This window comes from Pyxicephalus adspersus, chromosome 1 (genome assembly GCF_032062135.1).
Source record: "Pyxicephalus adspersus chromosome 1, UCB_Pads_2.0, whole genome shotgun sequence".
NCBI lineage: Eukaryota > Metazoa > Chordata > Amphibia > Anura > Pyxicephalidae > Pyxicephalus > Pyxicephalus adspersus.
In genome coordinates, this window is record NC_092858.1 from 26,329,505 (window position 1) to 26,351,734 (window position 22,230).

The 22,230-nt window shown below is 37.8% G+C and overlaps 1 protein-coding gene across 1 annotated transcript in view; it reads right to left on the reverse strand.

The window, feature by feature from the left end:
- The window catches only part of LOC140329381 (cilia- and flagella-associated protein 337-like), a 69,432-nt gene extending 59,860 nt beyond the window's left edge, over positions 1 to 9,572 (reverse strand). The window contains exons 1-3 of the mRNA XM_072413360.1: positions 9,283 to 9,572; positions 1,622 to 1,895; positions 61 to 114 (exon numbers count right to left, since the gene is read on the reverse strand). Of these exons, the coding sequence (XP_072269461.1) occupies positions 61 to 114; positions 1,622 to 1,895; positions 9,283 to 9,350 (396 nt within the window). The 5' untranslated portion in view covers positions 9,351 to 9,572. The remainder of the gene's footprint in view (positions 1 to 60; positions 115 to 1,621; positions 1,896 to 9,282) is intronic.
- Positions 9,573 to 22,230: the final 12,658 nt, after the last annotated feature.

The following is a 22,230-nucleotide window of genomic DNA, read 5'->3' on the forward strand; positions in this document are numbered from 1 at the left end:
TCCTAGTTCTGCCCATCCCCATATATAAGTGATATATAATATAATATATAAGATGCATACCTCAAAGGCTTTCTTCAATTTCTGCAACTGCTCCAGCGTTACTTCCTGTTCAATCTAAATAAAACGACAAAACAATTATATTGGTAAATATAAATAAAGAAGGAGGTGGAAACTCTTTTGGCTTGTATTAGGTATAAAATGGGTGTTAAAGTACAAGCAAACTATAACATACTAATGTTTAGCAGCCCCCAGCATCAAAAACAATGTCATTTATGTATTTTATAAACCCCCATAAACTATTGTTTATTAAAAAGCTGCCAGTTTAAGTGCTGGATTTCCACTCCTTGCATTAAAGTGACAACATTCATCCTGTCTCAATAAATTTACCATTGCATTGGTACCCTTGCAGTTGTTTCACTGTTACAATAGCTGTAATAACTGACATTTGGCATAAACATTACTAGCAGTGTTGTCTTCACTGATTGTCAAGTCTGTATCATGTAAATGAGCAAGGGTGCAATGGCTACCTAATTGACTTCTACCAAAAAAATCTGAAAATTCACGGTGATGGTGGTTGAGATTACACAGCAGGCAAGTTCTTATCAATATATATCAATGTGACATAAGGTCTTGCAGCATCTCGCCTTAACACAGGCGACAAATCAGACAATTCAATAAACAAGTAAATACAAAATGACCCGCTAACTATGGAAAATGCAATGACGTGAGATAGGACAAGCATTCTTTTTCTAAGTCAACTCTGAGTACTCCTGAGGCCATCTTCAAAATAAAAATAGCTAATGCTTCTGTGCAAATTACCATGCAACTGGTAAAAAGTCACTTTAAAGGACAAAGGTGTGCACAGGTATCTGAAACATTTGTGTGTGAAAGCCTTCTACATAGAAAAAAAAAGACAGATTAAATTAAGACTATGGATTCATAACAAATTTGGTCTACAGCAGAGGTCCCCAACCCCAGGCTGTCTGACAGGTGGGCTGCGGCTCTGGCCGCTGCACCTACCAGCAAGGTGCACCTACCAGCTACTAGATTGTAAGCTCTTCGGGACAGGGTTCTCTCCTCCTGTATCACTGTCTGTATTAGTCTGTCATTTGCAATCCCTATTTAATGTACAGCGCTGCGTAATATGTTGGCACTATATAAATCCTGTTTATTAATAATAATAATAATATATAAAAGGTCAGAAGGACTTGGGGGGAGCTTGGGGAGGTGGGCAGTTTGTGTTTCTGGCTTCATGAGGTCAGTTTTCTTGAGTGAGCAAAAGGTTGGAGACAAATGGTCTACAGTACTTATTAGTGCATCTACACCAATTTCTCTGCAAGGTTCAATACCAGTTAATCCTGCCAGGGAAGTAAATGTTGCACTGTCCTTGAATTTAGTTGCCACTTATATAGATTGGGTCTAATTGCACTGCATAGAATGCAAGACCAGTGACCATATCATCAAGACATGGCTGCTGGTCCTGCATTGTACCTAATGGTTCCAGCGAGAGGGGAGAGGACAAGACTAGCATTGACTGGCAAGAAGAATGGCTTCTTGGGACTGCTCATCACAACCAGAATCAGAAGTAAGAAAGAAAAAAAAAACTTTAAAGTTGAGTTACCTTCTCCTTCCTAAGGCTCCTAGCTGGGTCGGATTGATTCTGTAAACTCTCCAGAACACTGTCCACAAGCCCCAGTGAATATCTTCTCTGGTGTCTCCTTATTATCTCTTTCTCCAGCCATTCTGGGGGACTTTGCCTTTCTTCCTCAGACTCTCCAGTGAAGTCAGTGGGGGTCAGTGCTTGACTTCTGGCTGTTCCCACAGCAGTTTTTGCTCTTTGTTGTACAGATTGGTTCTGAGCAGCTGTTGATGAATGTCTTATTTCACTGAAAAGACTGAAGAACATCATTAGTGTAGAATTTGTTTATTTCTCAAATGTATGTGCATCCATCAGTTACAATTTTATAATTAAACAGTGAATCTGCACAAAAATGTGGAGTGGGAATTTACCTATTGTTGGATATTTATTATTGTTTTAGACCCAGCAAGGAGATTACTTAACCATTATCTGCACATTTGACAGCTTATGGCAGTGAACAGTACTAGTATCGCTCACTGTCACTCCCATTCATTCCTGAGAGGGAGTGAATTAAGCCTTTAGTTTTCTAAAGCTTTTTGTATTCTAAACAACTGTATTACATTATATTGTATTGTATTATAAATAACTAAAATATGTGTTTTAGCTCAAGTAGCATATTAGTGCTGCTGACTGCTTGCAGACAGTTTTCTGTCTACACACATAAACTCTAGTAATGGATGTGTAGAATATATCAGGGTCTAATTCCTGATAGTACCAAAAGAGACAATGAATAATTTTTGTGTGTTGCCATAGCCATTTGGATTCTCAATTTTTAAGGCATATGAGAGTGTCAACAATAAGGAATCAAAGACAGAGAACTGTCAATATTTAACACAAAGCACCTCAGATAGGACCCTAAAGGCAGGATCACCCCGCTTTCATTCCAATAAAAAACATATATTTAACAATATTGAAAATAATTCATATTGGTTATGTATATTAGGTTTATTTTGCTTAAGACTAAAAAATGTATTGCTTACATTCCTATAGAATTTGGCTTTCCTAAACCTGGACCCATGAAGACACCAACCATCCCCTGTAAACCGCTGAAAAACCCTTGGGTTCCATAGAACCTGGTTGAGAATGGCTGCTCTAGAGCAGGCAGACTAGAGGTTGGAAGGCTAAATACAGTACATACATAAACATAGCAACAAAAGCAATGGGTCTGATTTATGAAATCTCTACAAGACGAGAGGATTATTAATAATATTATTTTTATTATTATTATTAATATTATTAAACAGGATTTTTATAGCGCCAACATTTTATTGCGCTGTACATTAAATAGGATACACTTTCATCAATGAAGCTGGTTGATCCAACAAACCTGGAATGGATTTCTTCAAAGTCATTTGGTATTTGCAAGCAAATGTTTAGAATTCTGAACTGAATCCAATCCAGGTTTGCTGGATCAACCAGCTTCACTGATGAAAGTGTATCCTTTCCAGTCTTGGGGAGCTTTAATAAATCAGGCCCAATGTGTTCATTTTATGAACAGAAAAGATATATTTCAACTGTCTGCGCAGTAATGCAACAATCTCTACTACCTGCCTTGGAACTGTAAAAAAGCCGAGATGCTCATGCTAGAATACCCAGCAATCCTGGCTTCCCCTGCACTCACTGGGAATAAACTCCCACACGCTTGCACGGAAGCTACCCATCATGGCCCAGCCAATCAAAACGGCCAAAGATTGTATCAAGGAAAAGAAAGAAAATTGTGGTGCCCTGCTACAGAACAGGTTCAGGTGAGTTTAGCTGGTTTAGTGCTGTTTCAATTGAATGCCCACTTTTCCCTCGATACTAAAGCTGCCAAAAGGTGGGAACAGACAATGGCATTTTATCACAAGTATTTTTCCATTTTATTAGCTTTTCCAAATAACACATGAAATTATTTAAGAGGCTGGATGAAATGTTTAGTACAATTTTATTTAGGCATATAAGTTAAATGATGACATATAAGTTAAATGATACCTTTTTTTTATAGAGGTGTATCTATACACCAAAAAAACTGAACTGAGGAGGAAAGGAGCAGAGGGACCTAGAACAGTTGGTGGGTATTCATTTAATTAATAGCTATAAAAACGTTGCCAGGCAACCCCAACAAATCTATTTACCTAATTTATTTACAATAAGCCTAATGAGGATAAAACAGTAGACAAAACTTGGAAAACGGTTGAGTAGTAGTCATGGCATTTGGAAGGGCGCCCTGACCTCAATGGTCCAATGGTAGCTGCACCCTTTGCACTCCAGTCATTATCTTCTGCACATTCTCCGGTTGGGCAGTGGCAGTTGCCATCAGGTTTTGTGTACAGAGGTGGAAGAGGGGATTATATATTCATTTAGTACAAATACAATAAGGCCGGAAAACAGACAAAACCCTTGGAGATTCTGAGTTTATCTTTGCTGCTCTCTATAATAACTGTCTGGAGACCACTTAGCACTTTATCTTTAGCTACTGCCACAACAATATATTTCCCTGAAGGACCTTGCTTTATTAAGAAATGTATCTGCAGTATGATAATATTTGGTTTAATTGGCTACTTTGATTTTCATTTTATTGGGAACCAAACTACTTTATTTTTCCTTTAAAAGCAGTAATCAGATCATAAATAAAGTGTCTTTTTATATAACTCCCAACTGATCCTGATTTGTCTGAAACAATTTTAACAGGTTGAGTGTTATGGGCTGCAGAATAAAAGAATACAATAGTTCTCAGTTTCTGCTTTGTATCTGTACTGTACATAAAAATGTTATTGTTCTTGGTAATCTTAGTTCAAGAACAAGCAGTCTGCTATGAAAGAAGAATACCAACTAGATATGTATCCTCCATCCTTTATCTGTCTTCATCTAAAGCTCTACATTCAAATGTTGTTTTGTAAGTAATGTCACAACACAATGTACCATTCAACATTCCTTGTATTCAATCATTCCTCAATAGTAGATTCAGAGTTTAATAACCCATATTTGCTATATATTTTTGCTACAAGCTTACCCTTGTAATTTGTTTTCTGCCTTGTCTTGTGGCATCGTACTGCAGGACCCTTCAGGCTTCTACATAGGCTTTAGACAACTAAAAGTATTTTATAACTATCTTATTAGAGCAGCCAAGAAACCTTACAAATGTCAATTCAAGAGGTGTGTGAGAAGTTGTGAAATCATACAGCTTGAAAGAACTCAGAGTAAGTAAGTTTATCAGCAATTTTCTTAACATGGCCAGGAACTCTACGTGGAAATAATGTAACTAATGTGTATTTTTCACTAACAATTACTCAGAAGATGAGGGCGTGAGGTTCTCCATGACTTGAGCATATGCCATTTAGGAGGTATATAAATAAATGAAGTAACTGTGCCTACTGTATTCTTTAACAAAATGGATCCCAAAACATATCAGCCATGTTTAAATATTGCAAGTGGTATTGGGCCATGCATTGGTAAGGGTTCAAAGCATATGCAGTACAACTCTGAGAACATAGCACAGCTCTGAATTTCTGTTAAGATCAACATGTATTTTTTGCAATTAACAAACAGGTATATTAAAATGCTTCTATATAATCCCTTTGGTTGTATTGCCCCCTTTAGGTAGAACAAGTAGAAGTCCTCGGCACCTACAAAGTGTTAATCTATTATCTAGCTTTAGAGTACAGTTCTAGTTCTCCTTGTGAATGATTGGTTGGCCTTCCCTTGGCTGTAGTTAGGATGCCTGTTCTTAGTTGAGGTGGTTGATCAAAAAGGGATAAAATGTTGGAGAACTGGGGATTTCAGGGAGGTACCTTCTGACGAAAGTCTAGAGATTTCAGTGGGGCAGGATGGCCCAGGACCCCTGTCCTGGTTTAGCCAGGGGTCCAAATTCCAAACTGTTTGTAAGAATAGGCAAGAGGCCCTGTAAGTCTTTTGGAGATGGGAGACCCAGCAACCAAGGACCAGAGAACTGGGTTAATTTCTCCAGTTGGCTAACAGCTAAGTAATTATTTCAAGAGTAGGAGAAAAGACAGCCTTTTTGGCAGGATTATTTAAAACAAAATGTGATTTACTTCAAAGAAGTTTTTTTACATTCCTCAACTAAACATACTCCCCTGAAGAAGCCTTTGAGCGAAATGTGTTGGGTATTGAGACAAGATTTGCAATGGTTACTGTAATCCTATGTGATATGTAAATATGGGTTCGTCTGACACTAACTAGCATAGGAGGACTATGTTTAGTTGAAGAATGTAAAAAAGTTCTTTGAAGTAAATTTTGTTTTAAATAATCCTGCCAAAAAAGCTCTCTTTTCTCTTTCTCTTGACATATTAACATTTTCGGGCTTGGCAACTGTATTTTTGCTTATATGAGTTTAGACTCTCCCTTTAGTTAACTATTTCTTATTCACCTAAATTAGTTCATTTCTCCAGTGACACATGAATCCAGGAGTGCAAGTCTAGCTCAAGGGTTGTTAGTCTTTCACTCTGGAATGTGCTTAGGGAGAGACTTTGAATTACTATTCTGCATTGCCAAAAGCCTCTGCACCCCTTCTTTCCTCTCTCCTGCTTATGGTGATATTTTTAATAAAAAACTCCTAGATTTCATGAAGGTTTGTGTCTGGTGTTCATATGGACCCTACCTACCTATATGCTCAGACCAAGAAAGTGCATTTGAATTTTAATTAAATAATGAGGGAGGTTAAAAAATAAGTGTGTGGGTTGGCACCATGGGCAATACTAAGATCCTGACAGACCTGGGGCACCATGCCAGATTAGAATGGAAGTGAAAGAGGAAGGAGAACAGGCAAGGTAGAAATACTGACATCTTGCCAGATAGGTTTATTGCAGAGGATATTGGAGTGCAGAGTTAGAAATCGATTTTGCAGGTTTGGATGGCGTGTATGGTCTGAACGTAGGCGTGTTTTAAACAACTGTTTGTTTGTTTTAATAGCATTATCCCTGTCATATACTCATCATACACTCATGTTTCTCAGCCACATTACACACTCCATACTGAGGCCTTAAAGTAGAACTAAACCCGTACTATTCACCTATCTGTGTGCCAGCAAATAGCACTGCCACCTTCTTTCTCTAATTCCTCTTACAGGTGATCTTCAGCCATCTTTTCTGACCATGCTGGGATGACATAACTTCCGCACAGAGATTCAGAGGCACAGAGAAGCAACCAAAGCTGCCACTGTGCCTGCGCACTTCTCACTGAGGTTTAAAGCTGAACTTCAGCTTTATTTTTAGTCTTATTTTTAGCACAAATTGTACAGACTCTTCTCCTATACTGGAATTGCATACTGTGAAATAGAAGATGACGCAGGTCAGAGCGCACAAGCTGCATTTCCAGCATCTAGCCTTTTTCTTCCCCGTAAAACCATTTTTTTAAAAACTCAGGTGCACATGTGGGATTAACCTAGGGATGCCTACATACAAATACAGTCCACTCAGGGACATGCACCTATTTAAACTACCACCTACCCATAAAGTCAATATATTGTTTGCATAACTCTTCCCAAGAGCCAGCCTAAAAGTTGCAGCAAGGCTAAAGTCTCCTGAAAGAGTACTGAGGGAGGCTGCTGTGATGTCTGAAGGGAGCTATGCACAGCATCCTTCTATGTACAGCCATCTTCTGTCTGATTGGATAGAGAAACCCAGAAACCCATTGATTATATCACTGGGTCTAAAATAAAGTATGTAAATAGGAAATAGAAATGTCCTAATTAAATGTATATTAATGTACTGATAAAGTAGGGATGGATGAAGGCTCAGAGGAATGAAGAATCTGTATCATTATATTGTGAGTGAATGCTCTGCACTCTCAGTATGTCCCGAGTCTCCTAGATTGTGTGACACTAGACATCATTCAACTAGTAAGACTAAGGACATCTAATATGCAGGAAACTATTTTGTGATTGTTTACGCACAGCACTTTTCTGCTCAATGGAGTTGGGAAGGGGATGAGATAACCAAACACCACTGTGTTCTCCTCCATAGGAGTGAACAGCAATTATTCCTGATTGATGGTTCATCAAACCACCATGACTGATTGATTAATGATATCCGGAGGGTATTGTACACATGTCAGATTTTCACCTGGGATGAGAATTATATGATATGTGTACATATCTCAACTCTAGCCGCTTGTAATTTTTACTCCAGCCAAAGAGGACTTAGAAAGAAGAATTAATAAGAATTAAGTAGGACGATAGAAAGCTAATAGATAACAATGCAATATTATTCACAACAGACAAATTCAAAGCAATGTGTCTCTGCCATACCTTTAAGCAAGCCAAAAAAAAAATCTCTTTGCAGCTACAAACATGTTTTTTTTTTTTATCCAACATGCAAATACATGTGGAAGCCACAAGATCAAGGAATCTCTGATACGCATGTGCTCAGCTTCAGCTCTGGAAATGATCTTTCATGATCCTTTTACAGTGACAAAAGAGTGACAGATAAGTGAATGAGCGCTGTACACAATCACACATTCTATTCTATGGAGAGAATGAATGGCTTTCCGCTGTGCTCTCCTCCATTAACTTGTATAGCGGTCATTACCATTGGTCAGGCGACCACTTTACTCATATCAGATTCTCTTCAAGACAAGTCTGACCATTTGTCTGGGGGGCAAGAATCATCTGACATTGGGTACACAACCTTCATTTCTAACTTTTGGAGAGGGAAAGAGCAGCGTCCAGGTAACCCTGATCCCAGTGCAATGCATTGCTATCTATCGGCACTATATCAATACTGGCTAATAAACATACGATGGCTCAGAGGTCTGGCCTTTGCAGCGCTAGGTCCCAGATTCGAATCTCGGCCAGGACACTATTTGCATGGAGTTTGCAGGTTCTCCCTGTGTTTGCATGGGTTTCCTCCGGGTACTCCAGTTTCCTCCCACAATCCAAAAACATGCAGTTAGGTTAATTGGCTTACCAAAACAAAATTGACCTTAGACTGTGATAATGACGTATGATTATGGACATTATACAGCTCTGCGTAATATGTTGATGCTATATAAATACTGTATAATAATAATAATAGCTATGGAATATTATCTATCACATATATATTATCTGGAATATTATACTATATGGAATATTATCTATCACTGTACATGTATGCAATAAATATATAGGAAAAAAATATTTAAAATTGAAGTTACAATTGTGCATACAGTACCCAGGGGTGGACATAAAAGGTTAAAAAGTGCCCAGACCCTCATTAGGCCAACAGGGACTCCATATCATTTGGGCATGGGGGGCCCAAATCAGTTCTGCACAGGGGCCCACTGATAGCCACTCACATTACTCTGTATTTCTGTGATACAAAAAAACTGTTGTGGACTATAATCCAAAATGTAGAAGTTCATTATCAATGTGCCCCTAAATCTGAGCATGTTCCCCCTACATGAGGACAAGCTGAGCTGCACCTTTAGGGTCATACATGTCCACATACACATTCCATCCATGTAATAAGACCCTGATAGGATTTGTGTCCTCCCCATACACACAATCCCTGTGCAATGTGAGCTACACCAGCATGTTCACACACTGAGCAGCTTCATCACCATGGTAACAGTACACAGCTTGTACACAGTGCTGGTTTCTGCCTGTGACTTGCCTGCCCCAAAACTTGCAGAAATAACCCCAAAGTGCAGCAAATGTCAGCTCTTACCTGTGGGAATGATAGGTCTCCAACCTGCCCAGGGCAGACCAGGGTCTCCACTTCATCCTCTGAGACATGGCTTTATAATGCCCTGGAAATCATTAGAGTGAACTGCAGGCTACACAGGGCATAGAAGCAATGACTGGGGGAGGGGGGACAGAATAGCCCCTGACAGGGGGAGGAGGGCAGGATTGCCCCTGTGCAGCCTACCCTCTCCTCCAGGACAATGCAGCCCTGGCAGCACTACCCCTGTGCACTGTGATCAGGCTCCTGGTGTTTCAGTGCTGCCCCTGGAGAAGGTTCAGCTATCCTGGCTCACATTACACCAGTCAGCCTGGAAACACAGATGACTAACCTGAACAACTGAAACACAACAATTGTAATGTCTTAAATGCAGGTTACAGCCAAGTGCTCAACATAATCACTGTAAAAAAAGTAATTACTCTGTTATAGATTAATGCAGATTTCTATAAGAAGATCACCACCAAGCAACACACAAATCCATGAGATTTTATTACATTAAGTTTAGTAGCACCTCATCAGAAATGCACAAAAGTGTCGAGAACAGCAAGTATTGCAAAATTCAAACCTTTTTTAATATTTGTTTTGAATAAAGAAGAAAATAGTTATATACGTTACTTATTTTTTTGTGTCTTGTTTGAGGAAAATTTCCATCACTTTCTGTCCCGTAAACACAATAGGGAGAGCAAGGAAATCTCTCTAAATGTGATTTATTTATTACATTTATTAAATTTAATTTAATATTACATCTAATTAAATTACCAATTTCTGTAGCAATAGTCACCAGATCAAAAGAGAAACAAACATCAACAAAAACATTCAATAAATATTTTAATAAGCACTCCACATTTAAATATGTAAAATCAGCATATCCTGTGTTTATTTTCTAAACGTGATTACTTTTAGATTTAAAGTTAGTGTCAAACATACTCCCTGCAAAAAGGTATTTCAGATTTAGGTTCAAATTGTAGGGCGCTCCGAACACTTTTATTCACAATAACACACCAACACAAAGCAATCTTCTGGTTTTCCCGGCAGGGAATCAGTCATCATAGAACAAACTTTGCTTCCTGGCTTTCTCTCAATCGGTCGCATACAGGCAACACACAGCTTCTTCACCAGATCTACCTGGCATCAGGCTGCAACTTCCCAGTTTCAAAGACATGTTCATTTTTTTTTTATCATTGGCAAGAAGCTCCAGAGCCATTACCAATTTCTGAACTGGAAAATGGACTTCATGATGGGATGGAGTGCCTGACATGCCCAATACTTCCTGGACACACTGGGCCTGCAATTGAGGAGTGCACCACTTAACACATTACTTTATCCAGCCCCCTAAACCCTTTTCACCAAAGTAGATGATGCCAAATACCCTCTAAAATTTGGCATCACAGTCTTGGTTCTACTACAATATATACAATGCCTGGCCAAGTTATGGGGACACGGGGGTGCATCAGTTAGTCAGGTCTAGGTTCAGCAATGTTCCAAACATGGGCTCAGCTGACCACCTGTATATACTGAATGTTAAGGTTTTTCCAATTGATTTTTCTATGATGGCAATAGCAGGATTCATTAGGCTCAGATTATAAAAATAATGTTCAGGGAGCATGAGACAAGATTTTCACCCATGGACCTTTACCCCATTCAGATAGTTTGGGATGTGCTGGACAAGAGGTTTATGCAGCAGTCTGATTCTCCTATCAGCAATACAAGACTCCGACATAAACTCTGGACGGAAAGAAATGTTCTGACATCGCATATTATTAGATATGAGAATGTGCAACTTTTTTGGCCAGGCAGTGCATATTCACACACATTGTGTCTCTCCATCATCTTATTTTCAGTTGTTCCTCTGCAGAATCCTTATGCAGCAGTCACACACTTCCTATTCTTTTTTCCCCCCTTATAGACACAACATACTTTCCCTGAAGTACAAGTAGGATATTCACTCACAGTAAAGTTCAGCAGCAATCATTACTTCTCCATTCTCAGTAATTCATGGTAATGCCTCAGGAGTCATCTCTTACCCGCAGCATTCTAAAATATATTATATGAAAAACATGTATGTAGGGAACCAGAACTGGGATAAGGTAATTCACTTAGGGGGATATTTATACCAGAGAGCAGATAATAATGTTTGCTCTCCACTGTTTCATGCTCACCATGGCCCAACAAATTCATAAAAACATGTATAAGCAGGAAAGCCCTGTGGAGGTCTTTATGCTCGGTGATGCAGAGAGAACTCCATGATAGCAGGGCATATGACCTCCTCTTCTAGATTTACAAAGTTCTGCTCAATCGAGCAGATGGAGCTTCATGATTAGAGTCATATTATCTGTTTTTAATGTGCTATGCCAGTTTCATAGTCCAAATCTGACTCTGAGCAGAGCACATTTGTACCAGCCATTGTTCATACATACATACATACATACATAGTCATTTAATAGGCTCCTCTGTTTAGTTTTAGTGTTTCCTTTTTGAGGTTTTAAAGATATACAATGGTAATATTAGGGAGTGGATCAGACAATAAAAATAAAGGTACCAAACTATAAGAGAAGCAGAATAAACAAGAATGGTTGGAACTTGGCAATACACAGGTAAGAAGGAGAGGGAAAAACATATAGAAATCTATAGTCATAATATTCAAGCTATAAACAGTAACTCAGAAACATAAATATCTAGAATTGTGTAACCACAATATATGCACTCCATTATTGCCAACGTTCTTTTATGAGAGCACTGTACATTTTTATCTCTAATAATATCACAAGGATTGGGACTATCATTGGTGTTCCAACTCCTAAATATTTTGTCTTTGGCAGCAACCAATAGATGAATGATGGGAACTGTAGTTGATTGGTGTACAGTTACAGAGTCTATAGCCAAACGAGGTGAAAGTCTATTAGGGGCATCAGCAAAATCTGATGCAATACTAAACACAGAATTCCAGTAAAATCTAAGAGAGAGATAGTGCCAAAACGCGTGGGAAAGAGCCACATTGCCTCCAACATTGTGGTAAGATTTTGGACAGTTTAAAGGGCGTAAAGTGCTATCCATATGGTAATTTCTGTAAAAGCTCCCAGTGATTAGAAGAGCAAGCCACTTTGTCTGAGGTGCGAATTGCTATCTTACATGTTTTTGTAGAAAATTAGATTCCAAGTTCTTGCTTCTTTGACATAGAAAACCTTAGTAGACATGGGGGGGGGGGAGAGTAATAACTTTGCAATAGTACAGGATGCAGTAGTAATATTATTAGGGTATTGTTTTTTTTTTGTTTGCTGATGCAATAGGAAAAGCTTCAGTGCCCTGCTTTGTATTAGACTGTAATTCTTCTATACTGCAGACAGGAAAGATTAAATACGTAATGAAGCACCCTTGTTTGCTTCATGGCTCTGTATATACCTGACCCTAAATTACCTGTGCATTTAAAGAAATGTCAGACGACAAGCACAAAGTCAAATGTAAATATGATTTCTTTTCTTTTCTGTGTCTGTTACAAGTGGACTTTACATAGCTGTTATGTTTTATGGCCATAGACCGGTAACAGTCTCCATGTACTCTTCTAGAGCTATGTTTACACACAGCTGACAGCATCTTTTCAGATAGTGATAAATAGAACACAATAATTGCACCACTGCCAATGCATGCCCAGAGATCAGAGGGGTTAAGAAAGCCAGACCCAAACATATATTCAGTTTATAATGTCTACTGCTTAGTGCAATACAAACTTTCCTACATCTAGCTATACACTGACAACATAGCGTTAATTTACTTAAAGGATATACTCATTGAATTTAATATGCTACATAGATTTTGTACTGCACAAGAATAGATTCTGCTGCTCCATCTGAATACAGTGATAAATACTGTATTCAACTCCTGTACAAGCATTGGATTTATATTGTCAAAAAAGATCATTTGGAAAAAAAATATTTTCCCATGAAATGGCGGATTAACAAGCTCTGTACACACAACACTGTTCTAGTTTTAGGTAAATGAGGCTTAATGCTATGCCTATAGTGCTCTTTTTTCTTCCTCTTCATAGCGGCTATGTCACCCGTACTGGCACCTGCGCAGTGCGAAATCGGGTGATGTAGCAAGAAGACCAGAAGAGAAAACAGAGGATGACGATGCCCGGGCTTCCTCTGCGCCAGAACAAAGAGAAATCCCAGGACGACGCAGGACCGGTTTGCAAGAAGGACCAGCGCCATTGTGGGATTTGCAGGATTAAAGGTAAATGTATTTTTTTTTGTTTTTAGTTTAGTTCCACTTTAATATAGAGGTTCAATAAAGCAGAACTCATGCATTACATTTAGTCTCGCACAGTTTTTCAGGGTCCTCTACTATGCTGGAACTGCTTACTCTTATTGACTTATTGAATTTTTAATGCATTGTATGTTCAGTGTGGTGTGCTAAAATCTACAGACTCAGGACCGCTCATGCACGGGGAACCGTGTGTCACTCAAAGGGAAGAAACTTCCCCCAGAGTGACATCATTATGCCAGAACCCCCCCCCTCAGACCTGCAATGGGAGAGTGGGTGCGTTGTGTGCACCACCGCCCTGGGCCTGTCATGTCTACAGGGAGCATGGTCCGCGGCTCTGGCCGGTGTGCCCCCCTCAAGCGGGGTACTTCTTCTGACATTGCTGGGAGGTGCAACGGCCAGAGCTGCGGACCATGGCTGCCCACCTGTCAGATGGACCAGCCACGGCCGGGGGTTTGGGAACCCCTAAATTTAGAGGATCATGCATTGTTGGAAATTACTTAAAAGTATATCTGTTATGTATGTTACCACAATGTATAAGCATAAATGGGCACATATGGGCTAAAGAGTCTAGGCTTTTCAACTATTAGCAAGGGCTATTTCTTTTAGTTAGAAAATAATGTGAAGCTCAATTGTACAGATCTCACTGAGCATTTGTGGTACAGTTTTTACATGTGGAAAATTGAACCTGATCACACAAATATGAATACACCGAATTGTAGGATTTGCTTTGTGCTGTATTCATCTTAAAACAAAGACATCTTCATTTCATTAGCATGCAGTATTAGTTTCCTCCATTCTTCTTAATTTACATATATTTTTAGGATGCCTATTGCAGATAATTATACCCGGTAACTCAATATCTGGTTTCCATGGTGCCATGAAACAGTTTCTGTATGTGATATTTGATCCTACGTTTACAGGTATTGTAATGTTCATTTGTATATGTAAGGGCCTTGGAACAGTATCAACATTTTTACTATGAGCCAAGCACTTAAGTCGTAGTCATTATAATAATAGGGCCTAGCTAGTTCATCCACCACTAAAGTATGTCTAACCCATTCTTGCAAGGATATGAACATAAAATTATTATTGGAGAACCAAAAGAAGGTTTATGTCTATTGTGTAGTCATTACAAGACATCCTGCCACTTTATGTTCAATCATGACAATTTTGTATTTAAAGTAAACCAGTTATGATGGAAAATGGCCAGCATTGTCAATGATCTCCATCTATAAATGGCTGGCCATGGCTCTGATTCACTAAGGCTGATTTACTAAAGAAATTGAGAATAATTTTAAATAAATTGTATGAATATTCATTTTAATTATACAGTCATGTTAAATGTAAATTTCTGATTAGTTTCAATACCCAATCATGCTCAGGAAATAAATAAACATGGATTTGTTTTTCACATTGGAATGAATTAAAGTGAATAGCCACACAGTTTATGGAGTTAGGATTCTGTAATCATTTAGTAATTCATTGTAAGTGGGTTAATCAATATTTTATTCAGGGGGTAAGTGCTTGGCTCTGGCGAAAGCTAGAGTAAGGTAAGTGCTGGACCGCAGGGGACAGACTGATCTCCTTTTTGCTGCTCTTTGTGAATTCAGGTTTGACGCTTTCTAAGTTACTTACCTATAGCAGGAATGTAGATCAAGAAAGTTATCTGCATGTGTTCCCCATCAAGTGGAGTTGATTTACTAAATGACAACAGTCTGTTCACTTAGCAAAATAAATAGTTTTTTTTTTTTTGCATGAGATTTTTCACTTAGCTTGGTGAATGAGATGACACTCTACTAACTTCATCCATCCAATCTTCTGCAAGAAAAGTTTTTTTAATAATCAAAGTAACCAAAAGTACAACTCGGTGGTAGGGTCAGCAATTGACACTGTCTCTTGGCTGCAGTGGTTCCTAATGTTTCTGGTCTACTTGCAGGGACAACATATCCATGAGCACACAGAGAATGCATGTTTGTATGCATTTTACCATGTCTGAGTATGGAATCCTTGCATTGCTAATGCATTGCTGCATGCCCACAAAACCCTTTTCTCTAACATACATACATGCTAGTCTACACAGAGTCACTTTACTTTATCTGCAGTGTACACCTCAAATGCTGCCTTTACAACTCAATGCTGAGTTATAATAAGCCATGTATGTGGCCATGAGCAAAGTTGCCTGTGAAGAACGAAAGCAGAACATTGGGGTGTCTAGTAGAGTTCATATCAACATAACTACCAGGCTGAGAAGAAGCCAAACTAAGATCTCTAACTTTGCTGGTGCTGAATCCCTGAGTAATCTGCCACCAGAATTGTTTTATTTCTGGATTGGACATGCAAGAATATACCACTTTTTCCCCATAATTTATTGTTTGGGCATTCATCATACTCATGTTGTGTCTCATTGTAAGGAAAGGAGAGCACATCCTTAGCCTAAGAATTTGGACTCCCATAAGGTCAAAATTTGCATTGGAATTTTGGGGCAACAAGCAATGGATTGGTGGAAATAGAATATGAACAATTTATCAACAGGCACCTTTGGGTGCTAGTACACAGCCTGGTAGTTATATTGTTAAAAAGTGTATGTAAATCCCAACGTCTACTACTTGACCTGGTAAATATATAAAAATATCTGCTGATCTTGTTGGAAACCTTATGATAACAGTCAGAATAGACAGGGATTACAAGAAGATATTATGCAGTTCACTGAGGCCTACAGAGCAACTTCCATATTATGGATAATATGAGACGGTCTGAGTTTTACAGTTTTATCTTGTTTTTGTTGCACTATAACAGACCTTTAAGTAACTGTTGTAATCCTAGAAGGTAGAAGTGTGGTAATGAGAGAATCACAGCTGAAAATAAAGGAAAAGGGGGATGGTAAAGTAATTCTCTGCAATATATTAAAGAACGTAACATGCTGCAATATTTATAAGTTTGGTATTTGAGTTTTGATGCTTTAAATAACAGTTCCAAGCAACTCAATAAAAGTAAATTGTTGGAAAGAATCCAATGTTAAATCACAGTGTGTGATCACTAAAGCTATGTATACACACTCAACAATAGTTGCTGGAAATAATCATTAGTGATCGTTACCAGCAACAGTAGGAATAAATGAATGCTGTACAAACAGCGTTGTGCATTCTTTGGAAGGGAGGATGAGCCCCGCTGTCTTCCCCACTCAGAAACAGCAGTGATGGGTCCTGATGGTGGTTTTGGTGACAGCTTTACAGATGCTAGAGTTTTGATCATAATGTTTGTCTCGGGTGAGAAGTTTACAATCCAGATTCAACTGAAAAGTTGAATTTTCCACTATGCACCTATTAGTGTGGCCTTCTATCATCGGGAGGCAGGTCTGATCTTTTACCTTGGTATGATTTTACAAAGTTTGCCTTAGTTTCAGTGACATTATCACAAAGAAATTGGATAATGAGAACAGAGATAGGCAACCATGGAGAAAATCATGTCCTAAACATGAAACAGTCGGTTATGAAAGAAATACATGCTAACCTCCTTTACAAAATACTAGTTGTCCTGTCACTTAACTGAACTCTGGGGAAAATGAAGATTTTCCCTTGCAGCAGGGCTTTATAGGCACTGCAAGAGTTACTGCAAGTGTTCTTTTTTGCTTGGGATATGAGTAATAAGCCCTCTCTACCTTTAGTTAAATACAATTAAAGCTGAAATGTGAACAAAGTAATATATCTGTGTATTTATTTGTACAACTTTGTGTATTCATTTTAAATGTATTCTTTAAAATGAAAACTGTGTAAGTACCTGAATTTGACTTTATATCAACCTCATGCAGTCCACTGTACAGGAAAGCTCAGACTGGGGAATGGAGAGGAGGCGCCAGAAGTCATTCAGGTGTTCTGCAGTGCAAGTTGTATGTTCACAAGAGAACAGAGAGACAATGTCATCATACTAGTGCTTTTTCTTTCACTGTCTATTCACTGAATGAAGAGGGACCTTTAAGTGTTACTTAAAGCAGAAATAAATTTGAGATCAGGCAGGGTTTTATTGGAGAAAAGGACAAGCGATGTCCAATAAAACATACTTACCTGCCTGATCACTTCATTCAACTGTCAAAAATGTTTAGTTAGCCCAGCTGAAATACCCCAGCTCAACCCAGCTTTCCTTGTGGCTGCCAGGACTGAATCAAATGAGGTAATAAGGATGGCCAGAGATCTAAACAAGGAAAAGGAAAGAGATGGCGGCACCCATGACGGAATATATGTTTTTCACTTTTGTTTGTAGATGTTTGCTCAAGATCAGATTTAGGCTTGCAATACACAAGTTCTATTTACTATGGGATACAACTTTTTTAAATATTAGTGCAGTGGAACATATCACTGATCAATGCCAAAAACTGATCTGCTTGCTACGAACTTGCCCAGTTTACGAAAGATTGGAATTTCCAGTGAGCAACTTACATTGCTCACTATTTCTTGGAAGTTTATTGATAAAGCAGTAGATCTGATATTTACTGAAACATACCCTGGTGAAGAATAAATCACTAACATTGAAAACCCGCCTGGAAAGCTCTGCACCAGAGAATGTTTTGATGAATGTCAGATTCACTATGTGCTGCTTCCACCAATTTACCTTACAACTTTTTAATAGTTTTTTCCCAATGTACCTGTGAAAAGCCATAGAGGAACCCTTTACATAAATGTTGAGAACCCCTGATCAAATGAAATAATTGAGGTTGATGGTAAGAATGCCACTTTTCAATATGGGGGGATCTGTGAAATAACTTTCAGGTCTTTAGGGAACCCCTCCTATTATTACTATATCCACAGCTCACAGTAAATTAGTGTAGTAGCCAATGGTGGAAGAATGTCTCTTACACGTTTGGCCAATAGGAAGAACGTCACCCCTACAGATAGCATAAAAGGTCATTGGTGTTAAATGACCCAAGAGGCGCCTCTTTTTCATGGTTTAAAGAATCCATACCAACCTCTGGAGGTACCTTGGGGTTCCACAGATCCATGGTTGAGAAACACTGCACTAGAGGAATCCTGGTTAGAAAACGTTTCCTTATAAACTTATTGAAAGGTTATACTTATAAAGTTTTATTAGAATGTGTTATTAACACCTAATATTTCCCTAATATTTTTCTTTTCAACTTTCCATTTGTGAGGAAGTGATCCTTTAAGTATTCTCAGTTTGCTCTTCTAAGCAGAAATGATCATAATGTTCTTTTGTGTTAAGGTTTCGGTACAATGCATTCTTGTATTTTTCCCTCAAATAAAATGAGATATTCACAATGACTTATTGTTTTATCACAATCATCAGCACAGACATGCTTTAAAAATTAGATTTTGACAAAATGGAATATAACGTCAGTGAATATAATAATGGATGCATTTATCACGTAATGTCCTAATACATGCATGAGCAAGAAGCTGACAGATTATGATCAGGCAGATTTATTAAAGTTTGGGAAAACAAAAAAAATCTTTCCATATCAAAATTTTTCCATATCAAAGTTTTACATACAATTTTTTAAAGTTGAGAATTTAAAGAAACCCAGTCACCAGACCAAACTTTTTTTTTTAATTTAATCATATTACTGCTTTATTTGAACACACTTTTGTCCCCTCTGGGCAATTAGTTTATTAATATAATCATTTTTATTATTTTTATTTATTAAGGAAATCTTAAGGGCGTATTTTAAAAGCAGTAAATGTGCCATTCATTAAACTAGGGAAGAACCAGTCAGTGTCATTAAAAACACATAGACTTGGTGCTTCACCAGAAAATGTTTGGTGAATGTAAAATTCACTGTTTTATATATAGACCTTGTAAAGAGTAAAGATTAAAAGGGGAAGGGTTTGAATCCTATTTTTGTGTTGATTGTTTCACTCACTTTTGCCAAGTGCAAAGAAAGGTTAGAAATTCTTCATACTCTACAGAAAAAAAAACATTTCTTTGACATATCTTTTAAGTGGTGCTTTAGCTTACTTAGCAAGTTAAACTGAGTTAACCTATGTTTGGCACTGATTAACTTGTTATTCTAAAAAATTATATTTTACAAACCAACAGCTCTGCTCAATATTGACACTGATCATGAATTCATTACTACAATCACCCTACATATTGCATACCAACATATTATGGTCCTAAATTATGTTTACTAAGCTACAGTTCTGGGTATACTCATCAGAATTCCATAGTCCTAGACATACTTACAAGCTATCATGTTCCTAATTATTCCTGCCAGGCTATCATGAATATTCAAATTCTTGCAAAAGCCGAGTACTAGCTAGTGGTTTCCTAAATAGATTTAATAATTGTTTTATTCAAAAATTGTAAGTTCTTTTTAATATTTTCCTGGAGTTCATTTTCAAACTTGTCCATGTTGACAGGGGAGCATTGAATTTCTGCAAATATCTTGTACAAGTCTTTGTTCAGTTCCAGATCAGTTTTACTTATTATTTTATATTATTAAAAGTAACAGTGTTTTTAAAATGTTGGGTAAAACCAGAGTACCTGGAGAAAACCCATGCAAACACAGAGAAACCTGCAAATGGAATTTTAAAAAAATGCAGTTTTTGCCTTGTTTTCTTGGCTTAGAGGTAGCAGAGGTAAAATAAGGCCAAATGATAATCTTGCCCTATTCCCCCATCACATTAGGACAGACCTCTGTGATACATCAAGATAAGCAACCAATTCACGTACATGGTCTGCTACTGTACTCTGATGGATGATAAATTATACCTGCAACACGTTTAGGGCACGACAATGCACAGTAGTTTGTTATTTTAGGATTTTCTGCAAACACAGGCACGTCGAGAAGGTGTGTTGGGTGCCATTTACAATGAATAGCCAGCCCCACAGCTCACCTTTCTCCTGCTAACACAAAAGAATAATTCTAACCTGCAGCAAAATAAACTTCACACCTACATCACATGGCTCTAAAAGAATAATAATGGTCTGCTCACCCTTATTTAATGTCTGTTACTGAGGAATATTTCAGACAAATACTGAACATACTGCATATTTTCTACTTTGTAAAGCCAAGCATCTATAGCTTCAGGTTACCAGACAGGAAGATGATCATGTTTTTGAAAGGCTTAGGAGGAGAATGTCACAACAAATAACTGAAAAAGAATTATGAGAAAAATATTAAATGCCTTCTAGGTGTACTCAGACTTGCAAGTACCAGTAAACACTTAACACATGAGTTACCCTAAAAAACACAGGTGTATAAGGTTGCATATACTGTAGTTTTTTCCTTTAGCTGGGATTAAAAATCAAATTGTTTTATTTATTAATTATATGTGGATGTAAAAATAAATAGAGTATATATATAATTGTATTTATTTAAATATAACTATATTATTTATATTATTATTTATATAGGATTTGTATCTCTGTACATGTCTACGGAAGTTTTCCCTATTTCCTGTCTGGTGATACTGTTGTTTTAGGGGAAGCCATACTGCAATCAAAACTGGAACTTGGAAATTCTACTAAAAAGATCACCTGTTTGCCTGCAGCTGATCTATTCTCCATTACAAACCTTCCCTTACTTGATCCACACTGTCTCAGTGTGGATAAATTTACTTCGGTAGAGGACCAAGGCTTTAGTTCATTAATGCCAGAGCTGGCCCTAAAATACCAGCCAATAACTGGTGGAGGGTGGGTAGGTATATAGCAGGAGGATTATCAGCAAAAAAGCAGAAAGTGAATGAAAGCAGAAATATGCATCCAGTGCAGATTTAGGTGACAGTAATCACCAGATCTCTAGGTGTCTGAATCAGTTTAGCAGTCAGAGACAGCAATACCTTAGATCTCACATTACAGAAATACAGCAATGAGGCTATAGGGACAGGAGTGTCAAATGATCCCTACATACTATGCCTGCTCTGATATTTTTAAAAGAAATTTCATTTGATTCAAAAATTTCATTTGATTGCCTTGTGTATCAAAAGGCAATATTTTTTCACATAAGGCATAGAATAATTACAGGTTGACATTCAAAAATACGGCAAACTCCGGACCTGAGGATTTTTGAAGGTTATATATGCTGTATATATAAAAATGAAATAACACTAAATGAAATGACACTAATTGAAAAGCAAATCAGGTTTTAATGTTCACCAACTAAAAAAAAACAGTTTTACAGAATTTTAGTTCAACTAAACAAAATAATGTATCAGATTTTTAATCATTACTGTACCCTCGAAAAGAAGCTAAATAGCAGATGGGCTGTCAGAATGATCATCTTCATCCTCAGCAACAAAAACAACTTCAATTTGTGGAGGAAAAGAAAGCCCTAACAGCCTATTCCGGAGTACAGCACCATCAAAACATAAACGGCATCTCCAGAAAACAGTGTATATTTGAAAATGTGCTCAGAAATCAAAACGGAAAGATCCGGAATATTGATGGCCAGATTTTTGAATGTGAACCTGTATAATCTTTTTCAGGTATGCTTGGTATATGTGGCCCTTGGGAAAGATGTCCCTGCATATCCTGGCCTGGTGACCAAACGGGAATTGAGAAGAAATATCTCCAAATTATGAGAGACTCCCTACCTGCCTGGACCATAACTAAACAGCAAACACAATAAATACATTGGTAAAAAGGGAAGGAGAAGTTGGATTTGTGGTCATTAACCCTATGAAACTTCTGATCTTCTAGTACAAACTCACAAAAATG